Consider the following 27,614-nt stretch of genomic DNA (forward strand, 5'->3'; position numbering starts at 1 on the left):
GACAGATTGTAAAAATATATACAGCTTTAATGGTGAAATAGACTTACAGAACCACTGTTCCCACGGAGACCAGGAAAGCAAAAGCAAGCGCTGCTATAATGCTCGCCAGATTTATAGGTAAACATTAGCCTGAGGCGAACATGACCCCTAAGGGGCGGGACTTATCCCTACACAGGGCTACACAATGAAATTTTGTCTCAAACAAAAAATAAAATACAAATTAAGACACACACACACACACAGAGAGAGAGAGAGAGAGAGAGAGAGAGAGAGAGAGAGAGATGTGTTGTTGTTTAGAACCCATTTTCTATGCTCAGTCAACTATCTAGCATCCTAACATTTTGGAAGAGTTTGAAAAAAAAGTGCTTCACTTTCACACATGAGTTCCAGGTACTCTTTTTGCAAAGAGAAGATTGTTGTTCATGTACACTTACAACTTTTTAAGGGAAAATTTATATGTATTAAACATTGAAATTTAAAACTGTGTTTTGGTTTTACTTTGTCCAATGAAAATTGATATGTTGATATGTTGGACGCTTGGTGCCAAATCTGAAGATATTAAGAGATAGTAAGACCTTGAAAGAGGTAGAGTCTAAGAGAGGTCATCTCTGTGTATCCCTGAGCTGTGGTCAAGGGAAACCTTGAGATTTGGCTTTCTGCTCCTCAGTTGCAACCATGAGTCAGAACGACTTAAGTATAGTTGATGTGGATGGCAAAAGGGGGCATCTACCTGGTGTGTGATCTTTTAGGCTCACGGAATGCAAGAGTGGTGGAGTAGTGGTGGAGTGGGGCAACTGTGACACAAATGTTATGGGAATGTCAAGTCCACTCCATAAGATGGGACCCATACCCAACAATGAGGTCAATGAGATCAAGAACCTGAGACTACATAAATCATGAGTCCCAGGCGAATACCTACTACTGGTAATATGTTGAATGTATATATCAGTAAAAAGATTCCTAATGACCCAACCCTCACCAGAAAAGCATCTTCTTGTGGTAGACTGTAACTAACAAGAAAACCTACAACTTGTCTACATGAAGCGAGGAAGAGACTTTGAAATGCTCGGCTCTGCCCAGGATGTCTATGTCATACCTCACTCCTCAAGGCTCAGGGATCCAAATAGAATTAAAGGAAGAAAGAGTCTAAGAGCCAGAGGTAGTGGATGACTTCAAAGAAACAGCATTTTCAGACACAGCATGGCAGCTGCACATATGAACTCCCAGAGACTGTGGCAGAATTCACACGAAGTGAAAAAGCTCAAACCAGACAAAATCTTAGTGCAGAGAAGCTGAGAGTCCTACCCATAACCAAGCAGATATTGTCAACTGGTAGTTGCTGAGAGAAGGAAGGCCAGTTTTCTTCAATGGGGTGACACTGGGTTTGTCAACCACACTCCAGGGCAAGCCTCACACTCAAGAATTTTTATCTAGCATGCACTGGAATCCACAGTATGTTTTGTTTTTAAATAGTGAGAAACAATATAAAGCTGGGTAGAAGGGAGATGGGGAAAGATCTGGGAGGAGTTTGAGGAAAGGAATTAATATGACCAAAATACATTGTAAGCTCTAAAAGCATATAAAATGTATTTAAATTGGTTTTTTGGTCTTTAAGAGATTTTTAAACTTTAATTTCATTTGTACAAAGATAATATATGAAGATATGAAAGGCATTTACTTTACTTAGTAATATAATGGACTTGAGAAATAGTTAACAAGCATTAATATTTATTATTAAGCTAGCAATGACCATTGTCAACATGCCAAATTTTCATAGGGCCTTTTATTGCTTTGACTGAGAAAGGATGATGAGGGGTTTTGTAAACAGTCTCTCTTATGCCAGAAGTGTTTGATCTACTCTTCTACCTGAGTTTTGATGACAATATCCTTTCTAATGACTGTGGTTATTTTGATTGACAATTATCAAGAAGGTGGAGAATCAACTACTTGTTTTTTAAGATTGTAGAGCTTAGGTTTACAGATCTCATTAATTTCAGTGTCAGCAATCCATAAAAGGTCAGCTTTGTAGACCTGGGTTCCTAGTTAAGAGTTTATGTTTTTTATACAAAGCATTTTCCAAGCGGTCACATGGTCTTAATAATTAGAAATTTAACTGCCCTGAATAATGTTGCTCAGCACAGAGGGGCCATAACTTGAGTACACTATTGCCCGACTGCCAGTTATAACGTTTTTTTTCCCATTTCTTTTTTTTTAAATTGGGTTTTTAAAAAGGGATGTTAATTTATATTTTCAGTGTAACATTAGTGTATCATTTCAGTGCAACATTAGGAGCCAAAACATATGATAACAATTTTACAACTTGAGCTGTTACAATTGTTCAGATTTTAATTAAAAATTTAATGATCAAATTACAGAGACATGGTTACTCTCCAAAGAGCTCAAAAGAAATTGATGGAGACAATCTGATGGAGATGGAGATGGCCTCAGGAAGACAAGAAAAGATGAATTTCTCATTCTCTCAGCTGCCTTAGTCGTTTCCTTTACATTAGATTGTACTGTGTATTGACGATGAGAAAGCTCAATGGATGCACTGAATCCTTAAGCATGCACCAAGTCCAGTTGATTAACCTTCATCTTCATCTGGGTTTTATTCATGAAGTAAATTAAATATTCCAATGTTCTGCAGACTCCTTGAGGGAAAGTCACGCTCCAGTTACGATCACATCCCGTGGTATAACCTTTAGAACAATGGGTTTTTCTGGTTGAAGAAGTGGTTTTCTGTTTAATTTCAAAGGAATCTGCAACAGTGCAAGTAATATTGAGAATCAGTGAGTGAGCCAACCACAACCCATAAAGAAAAGGAAAAACCACTCCGGATGGTGATGCTTTGCAGGGACATCTAAGCTGCTTCTGCCTCCTGAGTGCTGGAACTAAACGCAAGCATCACTAAGCCCAGCCAGTATAACATATTTGAGCCTGATTCTTAGTTACTATGTCATATTGTTTTTCTTAAGTTCTGAAAAGTTATTTTTGGTTTGTTGACATTTGCAAATTAACCCTGAGAGGATACATTTCACCTCTATGAACAGTCCTCATAGCCTAGATCATATGCCACTAGCACAGTTGAGCTAAATCTGGACAAGTCTTTAGGAGGACAGATATTTGCTTGCTTTTTGCCATCTATTTGTGGCTTTCAAGGATGGGATGAATGAAGAATTCTGAGTCCTACAGTATTTTCAGTGATGGTTTAGCATCATGCTATTCAGTGAGGGAGGGGAATGGAGGAATAATCTTTTGGTCACAGGAGAAGGGAGGGGAACAAAGTAGTCATGGAGATAGAGAGGTGTTAAATTTAAGATGACTGGAGCTTGCCAGAGCATCTGCCCTTGACAGGTGTGCCATTGGCTCTCAAAACTTGAACCTTGCTTTGTCTGTTTTAATCTCTGCTCATGCTTATGGTTTAAACATTTTAGTGAGAAAGTAGTAAAAGAAGTGAGATTATGTGTAGATAAATCTACATGAGTGCCTTGAACCAGAAATAAAAGAACAAATATTCCTATCCCTCTATTCATCCAATAAAACTATTTGTCAAAGAGAAGCCACATTCTAAACACACAAGTACCATAAATTTTTAGCCATCTCTTTGCATGAAACAGGAACGAGTTGTTCAGAAAATGTAAATGCTTTCTCTAAATGTTCCATCTTATTCTTTTAAAATTTTAAGTAATATACATGTGTTTTTCATGGAGGCAAAAAATAGATGTAGATAAAATATATACACAAGTGTGATCTGTAATTTTTAATTATTTTTAATTTTGTGAAATAATATTATAATTGTAGGTTCTACTTCAAAACATTTACCAAAGGCTTTCAATGCACAAATTCTCCACAAAGGGCCATTGGAGTTTGTGGAAGGAATGATATGGGTGATATAGAAAAGGTATGGGATATCCTTCAATCCTGAGAGAAAAAGCACAATCAAACTGAAGGCTTTAATGACAAAGTATTAGCATAGGTGATAAATACATCCTACAGAAGACAAAAGCAGAGTAATGAGGTCATAAACCCAAGAGGAAGATTCATTTGGGGAATGAAAAAGAATTTGAAGTATGAGAACACAGTATGTAGGGGATAAAGGATACACTATTTATGGAAACATGACAGCTACTTGTTTTCTGAAGCAGAGGTCCTGAGAAGTGAGGCAAAACCATGAAGATGCCCCGTAAGGTTGGAATTCATCATAAGCAGCAGCTTTGTAAAGATTTACTTATTTTATTGTATGTATAGGAGTGTTTTACCTGCACATATGTATATATGTGTATATATGTGCAGGTATATATGTGCAGTCTCAACAGAAATCAGAGAAGGACATAAGAGTTACAAATGGTCGTTAGGCACCATATGGGTGCTGAGGACTAAATTCAGGTCCTTTTTAAGAGAAACTTGTGCTCTTAAACACTACGCCATCTCTTGAGCCCTAGCAATTGTGTTTTAAAATAATGACTCCCCACTTGGCATCACATGGGAAATCAGACGACGATCTTTTAAAACTACAAATTAATTAAGGATTTCAGAAATAACCAGACATCATGAGTTTCTGTTTTTGCTATTGATATGAAGTGTCATGTAGCTTTTTCTGGCTTCAAATTCACTCTATGGCCAAGGATTACTTGAATTTATGATCATATTTCCTCTACTTCCTGAGTACAGGGACTGCAAGTATGCTTCACCAGAGCTACTGCCATGGTTCTTGGGATGGGAAGAAGGCTTTGTACAAGTGAGGTAAGCACTTTTCTATTTGAGAAACATCTCAGACCTCATATATGGATTTATAAAGCTCCTTGGTGGTTCTAATGTACAGCCAGTAGTTGACAAGACTCTCAGAGGAGGGCTTCTGAGAGTTCTGGAAGAAGAGTTCACCACCCAACAAACATGAAAACCTGATCACTGAACCTCTTCAGGGCACATGACGTACCCAATCTCCAGTGGACATGACTGGAACATCAAATAGAATGCACATAACCCTGTCATACTGCCTGCACTAACTCTTCATAATGCTACAGTTGTACTCTATACTGACAAAGAACCAATGGCCCCTTAGCTCTTCACAAATAACTCATTAGGCCATAAAATGAATTTGGAAACCTCAAACAAGCAGATTAGTTTTTATAGACAGAAGTTTCGATTGAAAAATGTCTCCCATACAACATTATTTACAGAGATAGTTTTTTCCCCTCACCTGTGTTTCCTTACAAGGCTGGAAGGAGAAATTTTGCAGGACTTTAGTGAGAGCAAGTTTCATGTTCATGAGAGCAAACCTCATGCCAATGCAGTTCCTGGGTCCATTCCCGAAGGGCATGTATACATAAGGATCAATGCTGCCCTTGTTCTCCTTGCTGAACCTGGAGACACACAGTAATGACAAGTTAGCAAAGGATAAAAGCATAAGAACTATATACATGAAGTTGCCTTTATACATCTAACCAGTAACATACAGGTAGTTTGGGAAAGGTTCATTGAACTTCTGCTTCCAGGTATTTGGCTCTGAGAATCGTACACTAAAAGTCCTTTTCGTCCCCCTTGTCCTATAAGACTTTCCATATACTAGATGAGACAAATGCTGTTTGAGGGGAAAAAAGCAACCTATGTGTCCAGTAATACAATAGTGGTGTTATGGGATAGTGGTAACCAACTATTATCTTATTGCATTGGACTTTCCATTTATAGAGGGAGTACTGTAAATCTGTGCTGGATCAAAATCCAAAGGCTAGTGAGGACCTAGGCTCTAGGGGAGAATGTACTACTGTTGTTTCACTAAGTGTACATGGTATCAAACCATTCTCTATATATTTATGTTTATACACACAAATTAGTCCTGCTCTTAGTCTTGGTCAGAGACTCTCCTGAGTGCAGTGGAAACCGGTTAATACAGAGACTCATAACTGGTCAAATTGCTGAGAATGAGTGATTGTGTAGTCCTCAGTGTTTAATGGAATATCTATATCATCCCCTCCGGGGCTCAGGGAACATCTCAGAAGAGGGGCAGGATGATGTAAGAGCCAGGGAATGAAAAGGGTGCTGTGAACCACTATATTCTGGACCTGACACAGCTGTTTTCCTCATGAACTTCGAGCATCTCTGGTTGCCTGCACAAGGCTGGACCATGTTGATATATTCCATCATGGATGAGGGAAAGAGTTCCTGAAGTGCCATTTCCCTAAAGAGCTACTGACAACTAATGATTCCTGGGGTTTGGGGAATACTCTCTTCAGTTGTGCAGCTACTGGTGAGTTGTCCATTTGCCAATAAATAACTCCTATACCTACACTTACAAAGCAACCCTAATTAAACCCACAAGTCACAAGAAAACAGAAAGACATGAAAACAGAAGGAAGACTTTATGGGGATATGTAGGGATTCAAGATGTGTATAAGAGGGAAGAGACAGGACAATGTGAGGTGAAAATGATGAAAATACATTATACACACATGCAATTGTCAAAGAATAAAAAGAAAAGCAGAGGGATTTAACTCTGAACTCCAAAAGTTCCTTCATGATAATGCTGGGTTGCATCTCTGAAAAGCACATGTCAGTTAGACTGAAGGAAAGTGGGTTCCTGCCTCACACTTTAGTTGATCGTTTGTTATTTGAGTAAAGATGAGAAAAACACTCTGTATTTAAATTCTCATCTTTTCTTATTGTGTCTCTTTCCCTCTCCTCTTTTTTCTCCCCCTTCTCTGTCATTCTCCTCAGAGAATACAAATGGATGTAAAAATCACATTTAGACCATCCTCCCATAAGAGACACCCATATACCGCCCAGCATAGTTCAGAATCGATATCCACTCCTGGGATTCTAGTACCTTTCAGGGCGGAATTCCGTGGGATCTGGCCAGTACTGTGGGTCATGGTGAAGAGCATAAAGTGGTACCATCACTACGGAGCCTTTGGGAACAAACACACCATCCATGTCTACATCTTGTTTACAGACTCTCTCAAGTCTGTTAGCAATTGGGTATAGTCTAAGGGTTTCACTCAGCACCATGTCAAGGTACTCCATCTCCATCACTTTATCGTAACTGGGAGGTGCCTGGGAAAAAGAAAAAGGGTTGTGCTGGAATTTTAGATTAACTTTAAATTCGTCTGCATGAAATTGTTGAGGTCTCAGTAGATCCAAAGTTGAACTCAGCATTGCAAAGGTCCTAGGTACTTACAACATTTTAAAGGGGTTTTTAAAATTGTTTTAATTTAATATAGGTGTTTTTGCCTACATATGTTTTTTTTACTTTTTTAATTGAGCTTTAAATTTTTCTCTGCTCCCCTTCCTGCCTCTCCCCTCCTCTTCAACCTTCTCCCAAGGCCTCCATGCTCCAAATTTACTCGGGAGATCTTGTCTTTTCCTACTACCCACATAGATTAGATCTATGTATGTCTCTCTTAGGGTCCTCATTGTTGTCTAGGCTCTCTGGGATTGTGATTTGTGGGATGGTTTTCTTTGCTTTATGTTTAAAAGCCATTTATAAGTGAGTACATGTGATAATTGTCTTTCTGGGTCTGGGTAACCTCACTCAAAATAATGTTTTCTAGCTCCATCTATTTGCCTGCAAAATCTAAGATATCATTATTTTTCTGCTGTGTAGTACTCCATTGTTTAAATGTACCATATTTTCCTTATCCATTCTTCGGTTAAGGGTCATTTAGGTTGTTTCCAGGTTCTGTCTATGACAAACAATGCTGCTATGAACACAGCTGAGCACATGTCCTTGTGGCATGGTTGAGCATCCTTTGGATATATACCCAAAAGTGGTATTACTGTGTCTTGAGGAAGGTTGTTTCCTAATTTTCTGAGAAATCGCCACACTGACATTCAAAGGGGCTGTGCCAGCTTGCATTCCCACCAGCAATGCAGGAGTGTTCCCTTTACGCTACAACTTCTCCAGCATAAGTTGTCATCAGCCTACATATGTTTTTGTGCATCATATGAGTCAGTGCCCACAGAAGTCAGAAGAGGGCATCATATCCCTTCTGACTGGTATGACAGATATTTGAGGGCTACCATTTAGGTACTGGGAATCAAACCTGAATGGAACTTCTTAAATAACAGTCAGTGCTCTTGACCATTGAATCACCCATCCAGCCTCTTCCAGAGTGGTTAGAATATCTATCACTTGGGCCTTAAAGATATTCCAATTAGTAAATTGCAAGCCTAAATTTAGATACACATCATTCATAAAGACAGATATAGTGGCTCACATCTATATTTCTAGCAGAGGGGTGGGGCAGAGACAGGGCATGCCTGTTGATCGTTGGCCAGACTGCATAGCCAAATTGATGAGCTCCAGGTTCAGTTTGAAAGCCTGTCTCAAGAAACATGGTGGAGAGTGATTTAGAAAAATCCCAGTATAGGTCTATGATCTATAACCCTCCCTCTCCACACACACACACACACACACACACACACACACACACACACACACCACTGTAGTTGATGAGAAGGTATCTCTTTTTCCTCATATTCCAACCACTAACTATTCACCTTATTGGGCAGAGCCACATCGATCTCCTCCTGAAGTTTCTTCTGGATATCAGGGTGAGTGGCCAGTGAATACAGGGTGAAGGCAAGGGTGCTGCTGGTGGTTTCATAGCCAGCAAAAATAAAGACAACTGACTGGGCCATCATCTCCATGTCAGATAGAGCTGAAAGTAAGAAAACATTTCAGAAAGTTGGGTAGGGTGTACCAACATAAAAAAAGATGAGGGGGAAATCAAATGATGTTCCTGTTTCCCTAGAAAGAAATATGGAGAAGCCACTCAGTCACTCTGGGACCGTTATCACCCTGACATCCATGTGACAGCCAGAGAAGGAAAAGATTGCTTCAGCCAGGATGTCCCATGGTTTATGCTATTTTCATAAACCATCACCATCAGTGCACAACTTCAAGGCACGTAATTTACTATTTTTAGGATTTATTTTTATTTTTTATTTATGTGTATTTGTGTGTGTATGGGTTCTGTGTATGGAGGGGTGTCTGTGGAACCCAGAAGAGGGTATTTGATCCCCTAGAGATAAAGTTTTAGAAGGTTGTGAACTTTTAGAGGTAGGTTCTGAGTACTGAACTCCAGTCCTCCGCTAGAGCTTAAGATTTGTAATTTTTGTTTATTTGTGTATGTGAACTCACATGTGTACAAGTGCCCATGGAGAACAGAAGATGGCTATGGACCCCATGAGCTGGAGTTACAGGCAGTTGTAAACCTTTTGCCATGAGTGCTGTGACTCTTTTGTTGGTAAAGTTTTTCCTATTTAGTGTAAATAACTTGCTACTAAATTGAAACTGGACTATAAACCCACAATCAGTGGATATTTTAAAAATTAATATCTGTTTTAGCAATCAAAATTAAAACAGAAGGGCTGAGGATATGTAGCTCCATAGGTAGAGCGCTAACCTGACATGCATAAAGTCATGGGTTGAATCTCCATCACTGAATAAACTAATCATGATAGTATAGAAGTTAAAAGGTCATCCTCAGCCACACCATGAACGTGAGGACAGCCTGGGCTAAATGAGACCCTGTTTCAAAAGGAAGAGGAGAAAGGATAGATCAATTTGAAGTTAGCTGATCATATGAAAGGGCTTCATGCAGATAAACTGGAGAGAATTCAAACACAAAATACATAATGACTTTGAAAAGCAAATTTGGGGATCTAAAAGATCATATTGCTATACACAAACATTTGTATAAATTGTAGAAATAACGAAATAGGTAAGAATGGAAGACTCCCGTTACATTAGCTACTGATAAACACATGTAGAATAAAGTCTATAAATTAGCAACCATGATAGTAATGATGCTTTTAAATTAAAACTTAAACATAAATGGGAGGCGCGAGAGATGACTCAATGGGTAAGAGAATTTGCTTCACAAGCATGAGGATCTGAGTTTGAATCTTCACAGTGCTCATGTCAAAAATCAAGTGTGGTAATACAACCATGTAACCCCAACTCTTAGATCATAGGGACCTGCTGGCTGCCAGACAGGTTTAATGAGAGACTTTGTCTGGAAAAAGGCAGAGTTTGATTGAGGAAAACACTTGGTGACTTCCTCAGGAATCCATACACACATAGAGGTATACACATGTGAACACACTCATACACACACATGCATATGCTACCTTAAGAAGATAAAAATATAAAAGTAATTTTAAGTGTATAAAAGAATGAAGAGAACCGGTGTATTTGTACAAGGAGGCTTTCCCAAGATTCCACTTATTTAACACTTATTTAAATTTTTTACCAGAGATTCATGTAGAGAACACATGTATACAAAAGGCTCCAGAAAGTATAAGTACCATTTGGGTACATGCCTCCTGACTGGATGTTTAGACTCAAATGTCTAGGTATAGCTCCCAGTTAGTATGCTGGGAAAGACAAAAATAGCACCTGTGTAGACCTAGGTGACACACAGAGACCGTTGAAGACTTCCATCACGGCTACCCTTCATGTTTGGAACAAATCTGTATCCATGTGCTTCTAGAAAATTCCATGTAGATATAGCCATGTCCTTTCAGTAACCCGACAGAACTATTCTTCTGCTAAACAACCTTCCCACATATTTTCTGAGCAACCTGACCACTGCCCACAGGCTTCCTTGTTCATTGACCAGGGAGACCTTGGTTACCTTTATGAGACTCTTTGTCTTTGGAATTGTTATGAGAGTTCATCATCAGCTGAAGAAAATCCACTCGGTGCTGGAAGCAAAAGAAAAGTTGAAAAAAATAGGTCAGAGGTCAGAGGTGGACCTGGAGTGTAGAAGCTTAACCTCCTTTCTGAGAATGTAGCTACCTTAAAGTCACAAATAAGGCTAGGGTTGCTTGAGCCATGACAGAACAAAAGCTCCAGTGGCTAAGCCAGGAAGCAATCCAGCTACTCTATCAACCACTTTTACAATAAATTACATCAGATATAATTTTAAACAATAATAGTGATTTTTGAAAATCTTTTTGAAGAAGGTGAAAATAGTATTTCCCTTATTTTAATCACTTTTATCTTTCCTCAGAGAATTTCATAGATGTATATAATGAGATATGGTCATACCCATTCCACCATTTCCTCTATTCAATTCCTTCTAGATCCCTTGTAACATTTCTTCCTCCAGACTTCATGACCTCTTCTTTTTAATAATCCATTGAGTTCAAATGATGCTGCCCATAAGTACTTGGCTGTAGGACTATCTGCTGGTGCATGGGAAACTGACTGGTGGCAACACCCTCCCTCTGCAGTCATCAACAGCCAATATTTCTTCAGTAAGGAGTGAAACTTGGAGAGGTCGTCTCTCATCTAAAGTGGAGATTTTGTGGTCTTGATGTTGCACAGGTCTTTGCCCTTGCCATTTTTTCCCAATCCTTATACAGTGTACTCTTGGTTTCATTTCGATTGTTAAGAGTTAATTCCTAACTTACTTTCAGTATTTTTTAAAATTTTAACCTCTCTCACAGAAATAGAAATATTCTTTTTCTCTCTCTAAACCTAGTCTTCTTTATCTACCTTTAGTGATAGATGAAGGGAAACACACAGTTCACATATTCACACCTCAACATGTTATCAAACCCTGGACCTCTCATGAAAAAATTCACCTTCTGCTTAGTATTTAGGCGATTTTCCTTCATTCTTTCCACAAAGTTTTTGAAAAATGCTATTGAATCCTTAGGGAACACGGAGACATTTAACCTCTCATACATTGGAGTGAGGAATGGAAAGAGGACTGGAAAAGAAAGATAAAAAAATAAGTTTTAGTGGAGATACAAGTTTCATTTAGAGAAATCACAAACAATCCAAAGAACAAGTCACCAGGGTCTCAAACAACCAGTCTCTCTGTGACCTTTCTCACACTGCATCACCATCATAATACTTTTTCTGCATTCTGGGGTACTCAAAGGAACAAATCTGACTATTGGATTTAACTCTGCTCTTGTAGTTTGTGCGGATTCAAAATATAGACATGGCCATTGACATAGTTCAATAGCTAAACGGTCCTGCAGAAGAGCCTAACAACCTGCGTTTGAAAACTTAATCAGACATTGTGGAAGGAGAGAACGAACTACTGTGAGTTGTCCTCTAATCTGCACATTCCACAAAACACCAAAGCACATGTGTGCAACACACACAAATATATCAATAAATTTCTTCTTAAACTAGTAAGTCAATCAATCAGTGAATAATAAATAAATAAATAAATAAATAAATAAATAAATAAATAGTAAAGAAAGAAGAGCCAAGATAGCATTTGTTTCTCAACTGGTGTGATATAAACAAAACAAAAGATTGGGGGAGGTAGTAGGGATGGAGTATCAGATGTACATAAGGAATAAACGTAGAACATTGATTAATAGAAATAGGTTAATTTAAGCTATAAGAGCTAGAGGAAGCCAGGTGGTGGTAGCACAGGCCTTTAATTCCAGCACTCAGGAGGCAGAGGCTGGCAGATCTCTATGAGTTTGAGGCCAGCCTGGTCTACAAGAGCCAGGTCCAGGACAGGAACCAAAACTACCGAGAAACCCTGACTTGAAAAACAAAGAAACAAAAATGAACTAGTTGGGAACAAGTCTGAGCTAAGACCAAGCTTTCATAATTAATAAAAGGTTTCTGTGTCATTCATTATTTGTGTTCTGGCAGTCCAAATACAGTCCATCCATAGGCTTACAGCCTTCATTTATAAAATCTCAAATAACCAAACTTTACAGTAATAAATTCAATTTTATAACAACTAACTCCAGGGCAGGAGAGGTGGTTTGATTGATAAAATACTTGCCATGCATGCACAAGACCTGAATTTGGTACCCAGAACCCTGTAAAGCCAAGTTCAAAGACAGGTGATTCAAATTCAGAAATAAAGAAACATCACATGATCTCCCTCACGTCCAGAGTCTAGCCTATAATGAATAGATGCAAATATGTGAACAGGTGTAAGTGTGGATATGGGATAACGCTCAAAAGGAGACAAGGAGAGGATGATATTAGGTGTTAAGAAAGGGTGGAATGTAGGCAAAAGGGCACATGAGCTGTGGATGGAAAAGTAATTGACAGAGAAAGTATTAAACCTTTAACCGAAGCACCACTGCTAACTGCAACCAGAACATATACAAAAATACTACAGGGACTGGAGAGATGGCTCCACAGGTAGCACTGGTGGTCTACAGAGGACCCAGGTTTGATTCCCAGAACCATGCCCTTTATGGCCTGAGCAGGCACTTCATCTATGTGATACAATATGTCCAGGTAAAAACATCCAGACACATAAAATAAAAATAAATAAATCTTTTAAAAATGTTAAAACAATTCTATTATGTAAGAGAGATGATCTAAAAGCAGACATTAATACATCTAGCTTAGCTTTTTAATTGCATTAGGACAAGGTAAATTCTAATCAAAACTACAGGTTCAGCCTGCAGCATATCCACTAAGTGGCAATGATCAAAGTGTTGGGCGAAACATGGAGAATCTGGAACTCTCCTGCATTTCTAGAAGACATAGAAAATGCTATAGATACTATGGAAAATAAATGCTCAATTGTTTAATATGTTTAAATGAGGTTACTTTGTAACTCAGGAACAAAAATTCTGAACATATAACCCCAAACCAAAAAAAAAAAAACAAATATCAAATATAACCTTGTATGCAAACTCTTATAGCAACAAAATTCATAGCAAACATGTAAAACTAACTTCAGTTGAACAACTAAAATGGAATATTAATTGTTCATAGACACAGAAGACAGTAATGCTTACTTCCTTTAATAATGTGCTAAATGACAGAGGCCTGTCACAGAGATGACATAGTCTATGAGCCCATTGGTAGGAAATATTCAGAATATGTAAATATAGAGAAAGTGAATTGGTGGTTGCTAAGGTCAAGGCTGCTTGAAGGACAATGGTGCAAATGTGCAGCATGGCTAGAACAGAGTCCTCTGCAGTTGACATTGGTAATTGGCCATGTAGATCATCAGTCAATACAGAGTCCTAAGTGGTCAAAGTGTTGGAAATAAGTGATTGTTGAGTGCTGAACCCTGCATGGAGTATCTGTATCAACACCCCTACCATTACAGGCTCAAGGAACATCATGAAAGTCGATGTGGGAGTAAAGTAAGAGGCAGGGAGTAGTGATACAACATGCCATATCCAGGATGAGGCATGGCCCACTCCTGAACGGACCATCTGCATGAGATAATGCCAATAATATTGGTCAGCATCCTAGCAGGCAGCATTCTTTATACTCTCTGGGGGGACAAAGTTGAGTGAAAGATGCCTTAGGGTATTGTAGTAGGAGCTGCGGGTTGCATTCCTGTCGCCCCAGCTCCTGGTCGCCTGGCTAGCTTATGCCCCGAAATAACAACACACAAATTGTATTCTTTTAAACACTGCTTGGCCCATTAGTTCCAGCCTCTTATTGGCTAGCTCTTACATATTGATCTAACCCATTTCTAATATTCTGTGTAGCACCACTAGCTGCGCTTACCGGGAAAAGATTCAGCATGTCTGACCTGGCGGCTTGCTTCATTGCGTCTGGCTCAGAGAGGGGAAGCATAGCGTCTGAGCTCACTTCCTCTTCCTCCCAGCATTCTGTTCTGTTTCCTCCTCCCACCTATGTTTTAACCTATGAGGGCCAAGCAGTTTCTTTATTATAATTAACCAATGACCTTCCTCCATCAGGGTATGTAAGGCAAGTGGGAGGTGAGAGTTAGGGGTGGGTATAATCAAGACACTATCAAAGGAAAAATAGAAGAATTCCAAATCAAAGCCAGGAATAGTGGCTTACACCTTTAATTCCAGCACTCAGGATGCAGAAGTAGGGAGATCATTGTGACTTCAAGGCCAGCCTGATCTACAAAGCAATTTCCAGGCCAGTTAGAGCTACATAGTGAGACCTTGTCTAAAAGAAATATGAATATTGAAAACAAGAAGGGACTACATGTATATGAATGCACTGAACCTATTGGATAGTGCCTATAAGTACAATCCAACAAGATAGTAAATTACATGTCAGGTGAATGACATACCAATAAAGTTGTTACTTTCAGTAAGTGTAGAAGAGAAGAAAGAACTGACAAGCATGGTCACACATAAGATCAGTGGGTCAAAAGGCAAAATAACCACCATACATACCTACTGACAAGAATAATGGATCAAAAAAATCAAATCTTATGAAGTTCTTGGTTTTTTCCACGAAAGGGTCCTTTGGGTTGTTGAGGGAATCGACGTTTACACCAAATGCTGCGCTCGTGATGACATCCATACTGTAGGCCCCTAACACTCTGATGAAATAAAGACATACACATTTAACACATACAGCAAGAAGCCTGAAATAATTCATATTCTTGGCCAAGATAGGCTAAAACACCTTAGTATTGATGAAGCACCTTCCCCTCCTACCCACCCTTTATCCTTGCGACCTTGATACTATCACATTTCTTTCTCAACTGTACATTTGTCATCTAGTGTCTAAAAGGGAAGAAGGAGCAGCTGGACATGTGAGACACACAGGATGACCCTTCTGCCCCTGCTGCCCTTCCTCTCCCAGAACCACAGTGGATGTACCACTACTCACTTTTTCATGTCGAGAGGCTTGCCTTTCTCTGCCTCTCTTCTCAAGTATTTTACCAAAATATCTCCGTACTCTTCAATGATGGGGAACATCTAAGCACAAAACACAGAGGCATCCATGGTTGTTAGGTGTGGAGACTCAAGTCACACAAACATTTCAATTAATAGTCCTTTTAGTCACCTCTTTGAGTTTTCCACTGGTGAAGGTGGGAGACAGCAAGGCTCGAATTCTCTTCCACTCCTCATCCTTAGATATGGAGATGGCTTTACTCATCATACCCACTGGTCCTACATCCTAGAGTCCAAAAAAAATACAAATATTTGCTCTTTGTAAGACAAGAATTTTCCATGGTTTCAAAAGTCAGGCAGATTTCTGTGAGTTCAAGGACCACCTAGTCTACAGTGTGAATTCCAGGGCAGTCAGGGTTACACAGAGAAACTCTGTTTCTGAAAAAACAAAATAAACAGCCAAAATAAATTCAATAAGAAAAATACACTGTTTTGAATTATTAAAATGGGGAGGCTTGGGTGATGGTTCAACAGTTTAGGGTGCTTATTGATCTTCTGGAGGAGAGAGGTCCAGTTCACGTCACACATATCAGACCCCTCCAACTGCTTGGAACACCAGCTCCAGGGGACTCATCCCCCTTTCTGGACTCCATAGGAACCTACACAATATAGCATTCACTCATAAATATACATATTCAATCACACACACACATATATAGTTATAAATACATAACAAAAATAAATCCTTAAATTTTTTAAATTTAAAAACATTACCTACCCGTCGGTTTGTGAACACAGAATAGCATTCCTTTACTAGTGTATTCTTTATCATCTCTGTGTCCGTGATAGCTAACACAGGTGTCTGACCATCAAACAACCTGTGTGGGGAAAACAGCTGATTAGCCCATCAGGTTACGAAGGGGGAACCCCAAATCCACACTTTGACTCCTTTCACTCTGATTATACAACATGTTGTCGCAGGAGTTCCCTGTCCAACTTAGGGAGTCTGACCACAGATCCATGGAGCCTTTGTAAAGTGACAGATGAGGACATTCAATAAACAATGAGTCACTTAAAGACAAAAGAGTTCATAGTGGGAATCTAATAGAGTCATTGTATCTTGGGTAAACATTAGAAGGAAAAAGTTGTTTCTCACTGTAGGTAGGGCAATGCGAGAATGTATTAGTTGTTTATTGAAGGTTCCAAGACCTTGAAGATATCATAGTAGAGAACAGTGATTATTTTCTATGAGTTATAGAGTGATTTTTCTGAAGTTTTGTTTGTTTTCTTTAATCTGTTACATGACTATAATCACAATACTATCCAGGCCTGCTTGGAGACCTTGAGTTATTAGGTAGTGCAAACAGTGTACAATAAGGACTGAAATTGCAGGGGTGTAATGATTTCTTTCAGAGAACATATAGAATATATTACAGGGGCTTTAATATGAGGAACGTATTATATTCCAAATACTACCTTTGTGTACAATCAGTAAATAGGTTTATGAATAGAGAAGCTTTGCCTGCTGCCAAGGAGCCTAAAATTAAACTCCAGTGAATGTCCTGCACAATACAAAAACCCATCATCAGTTCCTAGAGACATCATAATTAGAAATAACAAATGGAATTTTCAAATCTAGATGTCTATGTGTGAGAGCTGCTGAGACCATTTTTGTGATTTTTGCTTACTTAAAATATTGCAAGAGACTGATGAGATGGCACCACAGTTAAGAACACATATTGTTTTTGCAGAGGACCCGAGTTTGGCTCTTAGCACCCATGTAGGATGGCTCACAACCAATTATAGCTACAGCTCCAGAAGGACCCAAAGCCTCCGATCCCCATGCTCATCAGCGCTCAATGTGCAGAAACACAAACACAAATGCTATATATGTAATTAAAACTAATATAAATAGAGGTTTAAAAATAAAATATTGGTGTTGGAGAGATGGCTCAGTGGTTAAGAGCACTAGCAGCTCTTCCAGAGGACTCAGGTTCAATTCTCTGCACTCACATGGCAGTTCACACCTGACTGTAACTCCAATTCCAGGTACGCTGACACCCTCACATAGATATACATGCAGGCAAAACACTAATGAATATAACATAAAATAAAATTAAAAGAAATAAATAAAATATTCAAGTAAAATTAATAATAAATGTTAAAATAAACAGTATCAATATTAAAGAATTGAAAATGAAAATAAACCCTTTAATATTAAATTAAAAAATTTTTAAAATAATAAATATTTCAACATCTTGGCTTGAGATGTAGCTTTGTGGTAGAAGGACTGCCTAAGGACAGCCTAGAGTATACCAGGCCCTGGTTTTGATACATTGAGAAGAAAAACACAAATGAAAATACACAATTTATATGAGGCACCAGTACCAACTTCTATAAAGCTCAGAAAGAACATGAAAGTCAGGTGGTGGAGAAGAGACCTGCAAAATGCTTTCATATTCTGGAACTCACGCAGCTAGGACTACCTCAGCAATCCCTGTGGGTGATTTGATTGTCAACATTCCAGTGGGAGGCTCAAGGTCCTGAGACTGCGTGAGTATTTACGCACAGCTAGTTCCTGGGATAGGAAAGCAAAATGGCCCAAAGAAAACCAACTCAGTGCCTGGGATCTACAAGGTGGAGTGAGAGAACTGACTGCCAAAGTTATTGTCTGACCTTTATATGTTCACCATGGAACACATGTCCCTTTGTGATAAGTAAACAAGTATAATAAAAAAATCAAAAGGAAAATAGTTGGAAAGAAGTCTATGTCAGTGGTGAATAACTGTTGTGTTGCTCACACTCCTGTAAATAACCTCTCGCTCACTCATGTTTCTGTAAGTCAGTCTAGTTAAATTCACTGGTATACACACACACACACACACACACACACACACACACACACAAAACAAAAAAATGTAAGAAAAATGTTTCAAATAAAAACAATATTAGGGGGAAACTGGATTGAGCCAGTGACCTAGGCTGGAGCAGACCTGAGACAGCAAACTCCACAGGAGCAGAAGAAGATTCAGATCAAGGACACTTGCAAAAACAGGATTGAGCCAGTGACCTCGGATGGAGAAGGCCTGAGACAGCAAACTCCACAAAAGCAGGGCAAACCCTGGGAGTGCTGAGTTACTCCAGGAACATAGAGTGACAAATGGAGTGACTGAAACTGTGGTACTGACTACACCACAAGGAGCAACCATCTGAGCCTTGGATCCATTGGCATCTGAAAGACTGATCACCGGAGTCACAGAGAGTCCCAACCACACCAATTAGAGGAAAAGATGAGTGGAAAAGGTAAGAACATAGGCAACACCACAAAGAACAACATGACACCAGTAAAATCTAGTGGCCCTACAACAGCAAGACTTGAACAACCAAATATAGATGAAGCAGAAGTAAATGACCTAAAAATAACTATAGGATAATGTTTGAGGCCCTTAAAGAGGAAACAAAAAAATTCCCTCAAAAAATGGAGGAAAAGACAAACAAAAAATAAGGAGGCATCAATAAACCCCTTAAAGAAAACCAAGAAAAAGCAATCAAACATATGAAAAAAACCATTTGAGACCCAAAAACTGAAATAGAAGGAATAAAGAAAACACAAGTGGAGGAAATTATAGAAACAGAAATCATGAGAAAATGATCAGGAACCACAAATGCAAGCAGAATCCAAGAGACGGAAGAGAGAATCTCAAGTGCTGAAGATACAATAAAAGAAATAGATTCATCACTTAAAGAAAACTATAATCCAACAAAAGCTAACACAAAATATTCAGGAAATATGGAACATGATGAAAAGACCAAACATAAGAATAATAGGGACAGAAGAAGGAGAAGTTCAACTCAAAAGCACACAAAATATATTTAACAAAATCATAGAAGAAAACTTTCCAACCTAAAGAAAGATAAGTCTATAAAGATACAAGAAACTTAGAGAACACCAAATAGACTGGATCAAAAAACATAAGCAGTCCCCTTGCCACATAATAATCAAAACACTAAACATACAGAGTAAAAAAGAATATTAAGAGCTGCAAAGGAAAAAGGCCAAGTAACATATAAAGGCAGACCTATCAAAATTGCACCTGATTTCTCAATGGAAACAATGAAAGCCTGGTCAAGTGTTATGCAAGCATTAAAAGACTATGGATCCCATTCCAGACTACTATACCCAGCAAAACTTTCAATCACCATAAGAGGACAAAACATGATATTCCATGACAAAACCAGATTTAACCAATACATAGCCACAAACCCAGCCATACACAAAGTACTAGAAGAAAAACTCTAATCCAAGGAAGTTGGCTACATCAACAAAATCACAGACAACTGATGATCTCACAGCAGCAAATCCCAAAGAAGGGAAAAACATACAAATTAACATCAGCAACAATGAAAACTAAATTAACAGGAGATAGCAATCACAGGTCATTAATATCCTTTAATATAAATGCACTCAACTCACCTATAAAAAACACAGGTTAACAGATTGGATACAAAAACAGAATCCATCCTTCTGCTGCGTAATAGAAACATACCTCAACTTCAAAGACAGACTTGTCTCAGAGTAAAGGGTTGGGAAAAAAAATTTCCAATCAAATGGACTTAAGAAACAAGCTGGTGTAGGTATCTTAATATCTAACTAAATAGGCTTCAAATTAAAATCAAAAGAAACAAAGAAGGATATTTCTTATTATTTACAGGAAAAATCCATCAAGAGGAAATCTCAATAATGCCCCCAATACAAGGGCACCCTCATATGTTAAAAAACACATCTAAAGATTAAATCATACATTAAACCCCACACACAAATAGTGGGACACTCCAATCTCACCACTGGACAGGCAGGTCAGTCTGACAAAAAATTAACACAGAAATAAGGGAATCTATAGGTATTACGACTCAAATGGACTTAACAGACACCTATAGAACATTCATCCTATCATAAAAGAATATTCCTTCTTCTCAGCAACTCATGGAACCTTTTAAAAAATTGACCATATACTCGGTAACAAAACAAACCTCAACAAAAACAAAAAACATTGGAATAACCCAATGTATTTTATCAGATCACCAGGGCTTAAAATTAAAATTCAACAGTGATACTAATATCAGAAAGCTCACAAACACATGGAAATTAAATAATGATCACCTGAAACGTCAATGGGTCAAGGAAGAAATAAAGGGAGAAATTAAAGACTTTCTAAAATTTAATAAAAAGGACCATACAACAAATTTATGGGACACAATGAAAGCAGTGTTAAGAAGAAAGTTCATAGCACTAAATGCCTACATAAAGAAGCTGGAAAAAATTCCACACTAGTGAGGTAACAGAATACCTGAAAACTCCTATACACAGATGATAAATGGCCTGAGGAAGAAATCAGAGAAATACCCACAAAGAGCATAAAATATCTTGGAGGAGCTATAACCAAACAAGTGGAAGACTTGTATGACAAGAACTTTCAATCTTTGAATATAGAAATCGATGAAGACATCAGAAAGTTGAAAGATCTCCATGTTCTTAGGTAGGTAAAATTAACATAGTAAAAATGGAACTTTTACCAAAAGCAATCTACAGATTCAATGCAATGCCCATCAAAATGCCAGCAAAATTCTTCACAGACCTCAAAATAATGGTACCCAACTTCATATGGAAAGAACTTAAGAAATTGGTCATCAAAAGAACAAATAATCCATCAAAATGGAGTATAGACCTAATATTGTTGAAAGACACTTAAGGAAATGTTCAACATCCTTAGTCATCAGATAAATAAAAATCAAAACAACTCTGAGATTCCATCTTATACCTGTAAGAATGGTCAAGATCAAAAATACTGATGACAACTTATGCTGAAGAGATTGTGGGGTAAAAGGAATACTCCTGCATTGCTGGTGGGAGTACAAGCTGGTACAGCTCCTTTGGATATCAGTATGGCAATTTCTCAAAAAATTAGGAAACAATCTATCTCAAGACCCAGCAATACAACTTTTGGATATATACCCAAAAGATGCTCAATCATACAATGAGGACATGTGCTCAACTATGTTCATAGAAGCATTGTTTGTCATAGCCAGAACCTGGAAACAACCCAAATGCCTCTTGACTTAGCATGGATAAGGAAAATATGGTACATTTACACAATGGAGTACTACACAGCAGAAAATAATAATGACATCTTGAAATTTGCAGGCAAATGGATGGAGCTAGAAAACATCATATTGGATGAGGTATCCCAGACCCAGAAAGACAATTATCATATTACTCATTCATCAGTCATTTAAAAACATAAAGCAAAGAAAACCAGCCTACAAAATTACAATCCCAGAGAATTTAGACAACAATGAGGACCCTGAGAGAGACATACATGGATCTAATCTACATGGTAAGTAGAAAAAGACAAAATCTCCTGAGTAAATTTGGAGCATAGAGGCCATGGGAGAGGGTTGAAGGGGAAGGGAGAAGCAGGGAGGGAGCAGAGAAAAATGATCAATAAAATTAATATAAAGTACTTACGTTACAATATCATATAACAAAATTAATTAGAAAACAATATTAGAGCCAGGCATTGTGGCAATGCCTTTTATCCCAGCATTTGGAAGTCTGAATCAAACAAATCTCTGATTTCAAGGCAAGGCTGATGTGCATGTGTAGTTCTGGGACAGTTAGGGCTACATAAAGAGTTCCTATCCCAAATAAATAAATACTAATAAATGGATAAACAAATAAAACAGATATTAGGTCACTGAAAAGTTGAAAGGACACTATCAAGTGCTGACAAGCAATAATATTGCACAGAGGCCTTCACATGCTGGGAGCCACTGGACAAAAAGCAAAGTCTGCTGTTGGCATTGAATGACATGGTCTTTAAGAACTTTGTCAACTCAGCAGATTCCTGTTATTGTCTGTGGTTTCTAAGGATGAATGAGAAGAGATGAAGAGGCAGGAAGAAACAGAGCCTTCTCCTACTTGTTCCTTTCTCATAGTATTAGATGACACCTACTCCAAAGCTCTAACCAAACTCCACATCAATGACAGGGAACAGTTATTGCTGCTGGCTCAGCTTCTTTACAGAACCATTAAGGACATAGATCCAAGGAAAAACCCTTCGGTTATTAAATTGGATCTCCAAAGTCAGTTCAATAAGACAGAACACAACGATATATGCTTCTATCCAAGGTCTTGGCAGGGAGAGTGGGGGTGGGGGTGGACATCTGTAGTTCCAGAACTCAGGAGGCAGAACTCAGGAGATGTATGACAGCAGGTGGATAACTGAGTTCAAGGTCAGTCTGGTCTACAGAGTGAGTTCTGGGACAACCAAGACTATTACCCAGAGAAACACTATCTCAAAAACAAAACAAAACAACAAAAACACTAGGTCCAGAGTCCATGGAACATCAAAGCCTGTCAAAAAACCACAGTATGCAATGTTTTTATGATAATTAGACCTGTGAACCATGGCACTTCATGACACATGGTATCACCTTTACAACAGAGAGGTCATTACTACAATTCTTGGCTGGCACTGTCCTGAACAAGTAGAGTACATCCTCCTGAAAAGAGTCAACTCCATGGGACTTTACAGAATACTCACCCCCACATTTTTCCATACTTTTTGTAGCACTCGCTATCAAATTTCCATAAACCCTGAAAAAAGAAATAGCATGAAATCCATTACTGTCCTGTATGTACCAATGATAGAGGATGGCCATCTGTCTATGTGTTACTTTCATTGGTTAATAAAGAAACTGCCTTGGCCCTTTGATAGGTCAGAACATAGGTGGGTGGAGTAGACAGAACAGAATGCTGGGAAGAAGGGAAGTGAGGCAGCTGCCATGGAGCCAGCCGCCAGGTCAGACATGCTGAATCTTTCCCTGTATAAAGCTAGCCATGCGGGAGCCAGACGGGATGAAAAGCAGGCCTGCTTGCCTCATCACTACATACCAACCCTTCTGCATCCAGGTCACCAAACCCTCAAATCCCATGAAATGAGGTTTGCTGTTTCTGACAGAGAAGAGTCCTTAGTAATGTTTAGTGGCACCAGCAAGAGAAGAGTCCTTAGTAATGTTTAGTGGCACCAGCAAGATGGCTCAGTGGGAGAAAGTAGTGTGATAGGGTAGGACACCTGACCCCTTCCTGTGGATTCTGCATGCAAATTCTTAGACATGTACTTGTGAACATCATCAGATACACACCACACACAAATAATAATAATAATAATAATAATAATAATAATAATAATAATAATAGTGATGATGATAAAATTGTTTTAAAGAGTGTTCAAGGTAAGCATAGAAACTCTAGGATGAAAACTTGAGCAGACCCCTTGCAAGTTTTGCCACTTGCCCTCTAGATGTGAGCTTGGGAATGTATATTGTGGATGGAACATGGGCCAAAGCAGGTTTGTCACAAATGATCCGCCTAGACTTAAGTGTGGCACATGACATGCTCATTGCTGAATTTCTATTTTGTTAAATCATCCTTTACCCAGTGGTTTTGCTCTTTCTCATGGGCTTGATCAGAACTTTCTCACAGTCCCCAAGGATATTTGGAGAAAGCAGAGAAGGCAATACTGAACTCAAATTATTTCTCTAAGTCAAACATGACTCCAGATGGAAATTGAATCATACGTGAGCTACCACGTGTGATTAAGCCCATGAGAAAGAGTATTTTTTTGCTCAGATGAAAGAACACACGATCTAATTAGACTAGGGCTGATGTATGACAGCCTGAGGCACTCCTTCTTCATGACTGGGAGCTGTTTGCTACTAACTGTATTCTTGTATTGAGATAATACACCTGCTTTAGTTTCTTTCCAAGGACAGTGCAGGGAGGTGGTTAGCTGCCTCTACTGCCCTTTGTTCTGCCTTTTACCTGTAATTAATATATATGCTGGCTGAGAAATAAATTTGGGGCTGTTTGGTATCAACCTTCAGTTCTCCCAGTCTATCCTACATTTCTGTCATCATTTCTCTTAATCTAACATTTCCTCAGTCTCAGTGCCCTGTTCCAGTGTACCCCCAGCTGGTTTATGCTGGAGCAAGCTCAGACACACTTGCAGGAGGCAGAGACAAAGGATCTCGGCAGCAAGCTGGCCAGCTAGACTAGTCAAGTCAGAGACAGCTGGGTTCAACTGAGAGACCCTGCCTCAAAGTATAAAGTGAAGAGCAATCAATAAGACACCCAATAGCAACCTCTGCCCTCTACATGCATACACATATCCTGCATATGCACCTTCACACATATGGGCACTCATACACATGCAAATACATGCACAGCACAGCACACACACACACACACACACACACACACACACTATAAAAGCATAGACGCAACTATTTTATAGCTTTAAGTTGGCAACAGAGCCCCAAAGAACCACTGGACAGCTTCTAGTATCATGAGAACACACAGTATGAGGGCCTGAAGTCTCAGAGTTACCTTCCAAACAGCATTTGATGTAACTAAACAATTATTGGCTCTCAAGAATCAACATTTGGTGTAGGAGGTCCTTATGTCTGTGTGTTGCTTTTCTTGGTTAATGAATAAAGAAACTGCATTGGCCTGTTGATAGGGCAGAACTTTGGTAGGTGGGGAAAGCTAGGCAGAATGCTGGGAGGAGGAAGGTGGAGGGAGAGATGCCATGGATCCACCAGAGGCAGACGTTGAGTATTTTACTCGGTAAGCCACTGCCATGTGGCAATACACAGATTAATAGAAATGGGCTAAATTAAGATTTAAGAATTAGCCAATAAGAAGTTACAGCTAATGGGCCAAGCAGTGTTTTAATGAATACAATTTCTATGTGGTTATTTTGGGGCTAAGCTAGCTGGGCAGCTGGGACAAACAAGCCAGCCCTCCTTGCAACAAGCACTCACCTTGTAGTAATTCAGCAGAGTTCCTAAAAATGGCAGAGGTTTGGGTCCAGGAATTCCCTGTTTCTTAAAAACATCATGTTTACGGGTCCCAAATCTGAAAAGTGAAACAGAAAGCCTTGTGACCACACATACAGAAGAGCGGAGATTAACGTGATCAAAGTCATACCATGAAACATACCAAAAAATTGGTTGCCAGAGAGCTTAGAAAAAGGGTGAGGGGTCCAGTGTGCACGGCAGTCCATTGTGTACATCTATTTCTACTGAGTTCTGGTGGATTTAGGGGTAACCTGAAAGTCAATCAGGTCATACCAAAAGTAAATCCTTTCAGAAAACCCCCTCAGCTCAGCAAGAGGGATTTGAAAGTGAGTGTGTGTGCCCAGCAGATCTATTTAACATCAATGTGAACTTCAAGAGCTAGTGTCCTTGGAGATATGGCTCAGTAGTAGAGTGCTTGCCTAGCACATATAGGCTCTGGTTTAATTCCTCATTCCACCAAAGAAAAAAGCAAAATGAATTTAGTTGTCATTTTATTTTGGGCCTTCAAGATAACTGCACAGGTAAAGGCACTGACTGTCAATGTTGATAATCTGAGTTTGAACTTCAGGATCCTATGTGATAGGAGAAAACTGACTTTCCAAAGTTTTTTTCTGATTCCCCCCCCCAAACCTATCTCATGTGCTTCTGCTAGCCCAAATATAAAAATATGTAATTTAAAAATGTTTTTTATAGGTGTTAATTTCAACTTCGGCTATCCATTTTTAAAATTGTATTCTAGTGCCTGTGGAGGGCATCAGATTCCCTGGAACTCTAGTTACAGATAATTGATGATTGTGAGCCACATGTGTTGGCAGAATTCAAACCTGGGTCCTCCAGAAGCGTAGTCAATGCTCTTAACCTCTGAACCATCTCTCCAGCCCCTGCTGCCTATGTCACTTTTGACCTTGCAGTCAATACCAGAATAGAGGTCTGAATACAACCCTAATTCCAAGGAAATGATGGAAGAGAAACTTTGGTGGTTCCTCACCTGTATAGCAGCACCAGGGTGATAGCTAAAAGGGCCCAGGTTTCCAGCGAGAGAGCTGAAGTCAGGTCCATCATTGCCTGCCTGTCAGCAATGTTCCCCTCTGTGTTCTCCTTCCAGCTGTGTGTTACCTTTTGCAGGGCTTCCCTTCCACCAATGATGCTGAAGGGTGCAGAGCTTGTGGTGTTTATACGTTGGAAAGATGGGTGGGTTCAGGGCTACAGCCAGTAGATGGCTCACCTCTGCATCACCTGAACTTTGGTATCCTCTTATCCTTGATGGATCATGACTATTTTGACCTCCAGTGAGTTAACATTCTGTGCAGAATCAATAAACAATGTTGTCATTTCAGGAGACCAAAGGTTCTATCTCTTCATCAAAAATTAAATAAATTTATTTGCATGAAATGCCCCCGCACCACCACTGACTTCATTCAAAAATACATGAAGTAAAGCCAACATTGTGCATTCTGCATGCAGATCTTTACAAAGTGTCTTGGTGCCTCTCTGAAAGATACTTCATCCTTTTTCACAATTCAACTCAGCAAAACAAAACCTAACAAAAACCAGAAACAAACAAAGAAAGTCTCTTTGAATCTGTCCTCATCTGTGCCCCTAACAACAAAAGTCACTTCTCCCAAGGTATGACTCCCACGCATGCACCCCATTCCCTCTATCCCAGCACTGAGGGTCTTCCTGTATAGCTCTTACTAGACTGTGAGAGTATTTTTGGCAGTAGTCACCACTATGTAACAGAATGTAATGGAGTGGTCATTTAGACCAGTCAAGTTGAGTTGGGAGAAGTGTCTGGATCTAGTATATCCCAATGGACAGGTTGCTAGGCACAGTTCGATGAGGTCAAGTTTCACAGAGGGAGGAAATGAGACTCAAGCTTGCAGATGACCCTGAACACTATGGGTTATAACAAAAAGAGTGTATTAAAAGCTAATACACTTTTGTGTGTTAGCCCACTGGGGGAGTGGTGAGCCCACAGGCTCTAATGGACAGTTCTAAACCCACAGTCACACGGATGGCACTAGTTAAAGTCTACAGGACACAGAAGAAATCACAAATATGGGAAAGAGATTTGCAGGTAAGAAGTAAGACTGACAAGGGTGGGAAGGAAAAGAGAGAGAAGGTAAAAA

At 39.1% G+C, this 27,614-nt stretch overlaps 1 protein-coding gene and 1 pseudogene across 1 annotated transcript; one reads left to right on the forward strand and one right to left on the reverse strand.

Annotated features, from left to right (window-relative positions):
* The window catches only part of LOC121464640, a 267,159-nt pseudogene that overhangs the window by 153,828 nt on the left and 85,717 nt on the right, over nucleotides 1–27,614 (forward strand).
* LOC121464904 (cytochrome P450 3A11) lies at nucleotides 2,325–26,632 on the reverse strand. Its single transcript, XM_041678010.1, has 13 exons — nucleotides 26,474–26,632; nucleotides 25,450–25,543; nucleotides 23,169–23,221; nucleotides 16,343–16,442; nucleotides 15,737–15,850; nucleotides 15,560–15,648; nucleotides 15,118–15,266; nucleotides 11,593–11,720; nucleotides 10,638–10,707; nucleotides 8,497–8,657; nucleotides 6,824–7,050; nucleotides 5,201–5,363; nucleotides 2,325–2,759 (listed from the first exon to the last, which is right to left on the reverse strand). Exons 1-13 carry the CDS (start codon nucleotides 26,545–26,547, stop codon nucleotides 2,664–2,666), a joined length of 1,518 nt encoding a protein of 505 aa, XP_041533944.1. The 5' UTR covers nucleotides 26,548–26,632; the 3' UTR covers nucleotides 2,325–2,663.

Source organism: Microtus oregoni, unplaced genomic scaffold, assembly GCF_018167655.1.
Source record: "Microtus oregoni isolate MIOR12 unplaced genomic scaffold, Mior012 000029F_ref0000214, whole genome shotgun sequence".
Taxonomy (NCBI): Eukaryota; Metazoa; Chordata; class Mammalia; order Rodentia; family Cricetidae; genus Microtus; species Microtus oregoni.